The 5,119-nt window shown below is 43.4% G+C and overlaps 1 protein-coding gene across 1 annotated transcript; it reads left to right on the forward strand.

Moving 5' to 3' along the window:
• The first annotated feature begins 507 nt into the window (after positions 1 to 507).
• On the forward strand, positions 508 to 4,872 carry LOC113962105. The gene is made up of 4 exons (XM_027672912.1): positions 508 to 2,021; positions 2,120 to 2,267; positions 3,706 to 3,859; positions 4,667 to 4,872. Exons 1-4 carry the CDS (start codon positions 508 to 510, stop codon positions 4,870 to 4,872), a joined length of 2,022 nt encoding a protein of 673 aa, XP_027528713.1.
• Positions 4,873 to 5,119: the final 247 nt, after the last annotated feature.

Here is a 5,119-nt window from a genome sequence, read left to right on the forward strand (position 1 = left end):
TCAAGGGAATATTCGAATCTAAAAGTTCTTTCTGTAATATTTTAGCAGATTGTAACATTTCTTTATTGGCGTCACGGACAGGATCCTTGAAGCAAAACTGTTCATTCCAAAACCTGTTAATTGTTAATTTTTATGATCGATCATTCTGCGATAAAACAATCGGAATAAGGTACCTTCCTTTCTTCCTACCTTCCTTTCCTTTTTGACTTTATGACTGTGTGACTTAAGGACTTTGACTTTACAAGTTTTCTTTAGGTTTTTTGTTTTCTTTTGTTTTGTTTTTGAAGTTAATGTGCACATCGTAACTTAGTGCTTTCTGGGGAGAAAAGGGGTGAAATTTTGGAAGGTAACTTTTACGAGGGGCCCCCCAGGTAAGCTCACCCCGGTTTTGGTTGTAAAGTAACTTTTTAAAAGGTACCTTTCCAGAGGAAGGAGCGAGACTTTGGAAATTTGCTGTAACTTTTAAGAGGGGCTCTCTGGAGAAGATCGCTCCGAACTTGTGGTAACATGGAACATAATGTGCAAGTGCTTAATAATCTGTTAGATGAATTTGGTGCCAGGCCATCTCCTCCGGGAATGGAATGGGCACAAGATAATTGGTATAATATTCAAGCAATTGTTGACCGAATCTCTACCCTGCGGGCAGGGGTGAGAAAAGGTAAAGGAAAACCTATCGTTTGTTCAATACTAGGTGCAGTTGTAATCACTGCAATTAACAACAAAGAACAGCAGCAAAAAGCCCACATAGAAAGGGTTAACTCACTGCAAGACTCAGTTAAGTCTTTGCAGATGCAGTTGGAGGAACAAAAGGCTACTGCCGCTGTCCCCCAGGAAGAGATGAGAAATCAAAGGGCTACAGCCCGTGTGCTCCGAGAAGAGCTGTATGCAAGACTAATGAAAGAAGGCAAAAGGGAGTCAGAGCTGGAGTCATCTAAAGAAATATACCCTCTCTCTGACTTAAAACCTTTGTGTGATCAAGTAGAAAAGCTGTCGGTGTCTCTCCATCCCCTAATTAAAACAGAATACACATATGAGGGCTCGGATGACGACACACCTCAAATAACTACAAAAGAAATCCCTTATACAGCAACTGAATTAGCTAAGTTAAAAAAGGAATATAGCAGAACCCCTAAGGAATCTGAGACGGAGTATATTTGGAGAGTTTCTCTTACTGGGGGTGACCAAATTTTGTTAACAGAAAAAGAGGCTGAAGGATTTTGGGGAGCCGGAGTTTTCCTGACCACAGGAGATAACCGGGGCCCCTGGTCTCTTACTCAAAGACCAGCTTACTGGGCGGGAGGACTCAACCCCTTGGAAAGGGGAGACCCCCTGGCTATAGTGGGAAATGTTAATCAGATTGTAGAAAGTGTTCAAAAGGCTGCTTGTTTACAAATGATGTATGATAGGGAATTAACACCAAGACGTGAATCCCCTATGATGCTGCCTGTTGATCCCGAAAGAATGATTCCCCTTATCAGGGGACTCCCTGAAACTTTGAAGTCCATTGGCATTCAGCTAAAAAACCGAATAGAAAGCCTCACCAAAGGGGAAAGAACTGCAACCGCTTTAGAAGCAGCTTTAACCCCCAGTCGTTACCGTGGAGAAAATAAGATTTGGACCTGGGGAGAAGTTGCACAGGAATTAATTAATTATGGAAGAAAATATGGTCCAGTACCCTCAATTACTACTGATACTAAATCAATTCGGCGCACAGAATGCAAAAATACTCTAGCAAGACTCCAAAAGGTAACATTCTCCTCTGGACAAGGAGGACCCACTAACACTGGGGGATACAGGGAAAAAAAGAATACCCTGTGGATTTTGGGCTTGCAAAAAGGAATCCCAAAATCTCTAATGGATGGCCAACCCACAGATAAATTAGAAATATTAATTCAAGAATGGCCAGTAAAGGAGGAATCCCTGAAAGCTGTCCCTGCTACAGTCCCTGCCCTGGAGGGGTCACAGAAAGGGGAGGGATCACAGCAGGGGGAGGTGATGGGAAACTCCTCTCTTCGTCCTCAGTAGGTAAGCCGGGGGACAAAGGTTGGGTTTACATTAGACGGTTTACCAAAATTTCCAAGGGAGATTTGTTAATAACCTTTCCTATTGGTCCCCACAGAACTCCTGTAACTTTTTTAATAGACACTGGTGCTCAGGTATCTGCCCTGAAAATTGAAGATGCATCTGCATGTGGAATCGCTCCCTCACGTAAAGGAGTATTTGTTGCGGATGCTTTTGGGAACGTACAACCCCAGATAACAGCAAAGGTAAGATGCTGGTTGCCAGGGGAGGAGAAAGCAGTTGAAACCCTAATGATTTTGGGTAAACTTCCTACCAATTTACTGGGGCTAGACCTCCTGAAGGGAAGGTCTTGGACTGATGAGGAAGGAAACATATGGGCTTTTGGAAAAGAAATCCCACATCTGTATTTACTAAGTCCTGCCCCTGCTCTTCCTCCCTCCCTAGTAACCAATGTCAAACCTTACCCCTTACCCTTGGGAGTAAGGGAAGGAATCACTCCAGTTATTGGAGATTTAAAAGAAAAAGGAATAGTGATTGCAACACATTCTCCTTACAATTCTCCTATGTGGCCTGTCCGTAAGCCAAATGGTAATTGGAGGCTAACGGTAGACTACCGCCGTCTTAATGCAAATACGGGACCCCTTACTGCAGCAGTCCCAAATATAGCTGAGTTAATAGCAACCATCCAAGAACAAGCCCATCAAATCATGGCCAGTATTGACATCAAAGACATGTTTTTTATGGTTCCCCTGCAGGAACAGGATCAAGAACAATTTGCTTTCACATGGGAGGGCCAGCAATACACTTTTTTTACCTGTCTCCCACAAGGATTTAAACACTCACTCGCTCTAGCACATCATGCACTGGCACAGGAACTGTCACTCATTCCTCCTGCACCAGGAGTAAAAGTGTACCAATGTATTGATGACATTTTAGTAGCAGGAAATGAGATTGCACCTGTGCAAACAACCCAAACAGACATTATCAGGCATCTTGAGTCCCTGGACTTACATATCCCTCCCGAAAAGGTACAACCTCCTTCAAAAGAAGTAAAATTCCTGGGAATTTGGTGGAAGGGAGGAATGGTTTGCATTCCCCCAGACACACTTACCTGCCTAGACCAACTTAAAACACCAGAGAATAAAAAAGATTTGCAGCATGCTTTAGGCCTGCTGATTTTTTTGGAGAAAACACATCCCTGATTTTTCAATAATTGCACGGCCCTTACATGATTTGTTGCAAAAAAAAGCAAGATGGGATTGGACCCCCCTTCACGATGAAGCCCTACAACTCCTGATTTTTGAGGCCAGCACATACCACTCATTAGGCCCCATACACCCTATTGATCCAGTACAAATTGAGTGGGGATTTGCAAGCTCTGGACTGTCCATACACTTATGGTAGAAAGGACCTGATGGTCCCACCAAACCTATAGGGTTTTATTCACACAGTTTCAAAGATGCTGAAAAACGATATTCTATCTGGGAAAAGGGTTTATTTGTGGTGAGTACTGCTTTTTGGGAAACAGAAAAAATTGTCCGTCAGCAGCCTCTAATTTTAAGAGGACCCTTTAAAGTCATCAAGCCTGTTTTGACAGGAACCCCACCCCCTGACGGGGTGGCCCAGTGAGCTACTGTTCGGAAATGGTATGCTCAAATTGAACATTATTGTACCATTTTTCAGGTAACAGAGGGAGCTCGCAAAAATCTTCCCTTACAAGATGAGGTAACTTTAAGTAGCACAGCTGATTCTCCACCTTCTGTGATTGAAGTAGCACCCCCATACTCAGAACAATTGCAGAATGTGTGGTTTACTGATGCCTCAGCTAAACGGGAAGGTAAAGTTTGGAAATATCATGCTGTAGCTTTACAGGTACATACAGGAGACAAAATAGTAAGCGAAGGAGAAGGCAGTGCACAAGTCGGAGAATTAATAGCAGTTTGGAGTGTATTTAATCATGAAGCCGAAACCTCTGACTCTGTATATGTTTACACTGATTCTTTTGCTGTGTTTAAAGGGTGTACCGAGTGGCTCCCCTTCTGGTACTGAAATGACTGGGAGGTGAATAGAGTCCCTGTTTGGCAAAAAGAAAAATGGTGAGAAATTCCTGCTATAGCAAAGAAAGGGAATTTTTTAGTCGGATGGGTAGCCTCTCATCAAGAAAATGGAACTCCAGCTAGCCGCTGGAACAAGGTAGATGAACTGGCCAGATTAGCCCCTCTAAGTGTAAAAACTCCTGCAGAGAACTGGGACAGATTGTTAGAGTGGTTACATTTAAAGAGACAGCACACAGAAGTACAAGACCTATACAGAGAAGCAGGAAGCAGGGGATGGTCAGTAACTCGAGAGATGTGCCCCACGTGCATATCCTCATGTAAACAGTGCAGAACCTGACTCGAGCGTCACCCTTTAGAACAACCCCCCTTACATATCAGAGACAGAAAAGGGCTGTGGGACACATGGCAGATAGACTATATTGGACCCTTTCGAAAGTCTGAAGGAAAATAGTATGTGCTAGTAGGAGTGGAAGTCAGGTCAGGATTAGTGCAAGCAGAAGCTTTCCCTCGAGCAACCAGTACAAACATTCTAGAAGCTCTTAAAATGTGGTTCAGTTTTTTCCCAAAATCTGTATCTATCCAATCAGATAATGGGTCACACTTCACAGCTGCCATCGTCCAGGAGTGGGCCAAGGAAGAAGGAATCCAGTGGATATTTCACACACCATATTATCCACAAGGAAACGGCATAGTGGAAAGAACAAATGGCCTGCTTAAACGATTTCTAAAACCTCAGAAATCCAATTGGACTGAACGACTATGGGATGCTGTAAAAATGGTGAATGACAGATAGGGAGTAAATGGCTGTCCCAGACTCACAGCTTTTTATCCACAACCTCCCTCTCTGATACCAGCAACATCAAAGCCTGAGAGTAATCAGAAACCCTCTCACCTTCCTGGACAACCTGTATTAGTGGAACTACCTTCTGTAGGAGCTGTACCAATGGTACTCACCACTCCCTTGAACATATACACCTGGAAAGCAAAAGATGCTTATGGCAAAGAACACAAAATAAGCTCTCGGTGGATTGTTCCTACAT

Source organism: Neopelma chrysocephalum, unplaced genomic scaffold (genome assembly GCF_003984885.1).
Source record: "Neopelma chrysocephalum unplaced genomic scaffold, ASM398488v2 Primary Assembly neopelma1_105126, whole genome shotgun sequence".
Lineage (NCBI taxonomy): Eukaryota > Metazoa > Chordata > Aves > Passeriformes > Pipridae > Neopelma > Neopelma chrysocephalum.

Coding starts and splice junctions, on each gene's coding strand:
- LOC113962105 (XM_027672912.1), top strand. CDS start 508: ATGGAACATAATGTGCAAGTGCTTAATAATCTGTTAGATGAATTTGGT. Junction 2,022..2,119: donor AACTCCTCTCTTCGTCCTCA/GTAGGTAAGCCG, acceptor TGGTCCCCACAG/AACTCCTGTAACTTTTTTAA. Junction 3,860..4,666: donor TGCCTCAGCTAAACGGGAAG/GTAAAGTTTGGA, acceptor CTATCCAATCAG/ATAATGGGTCACACTTCACA.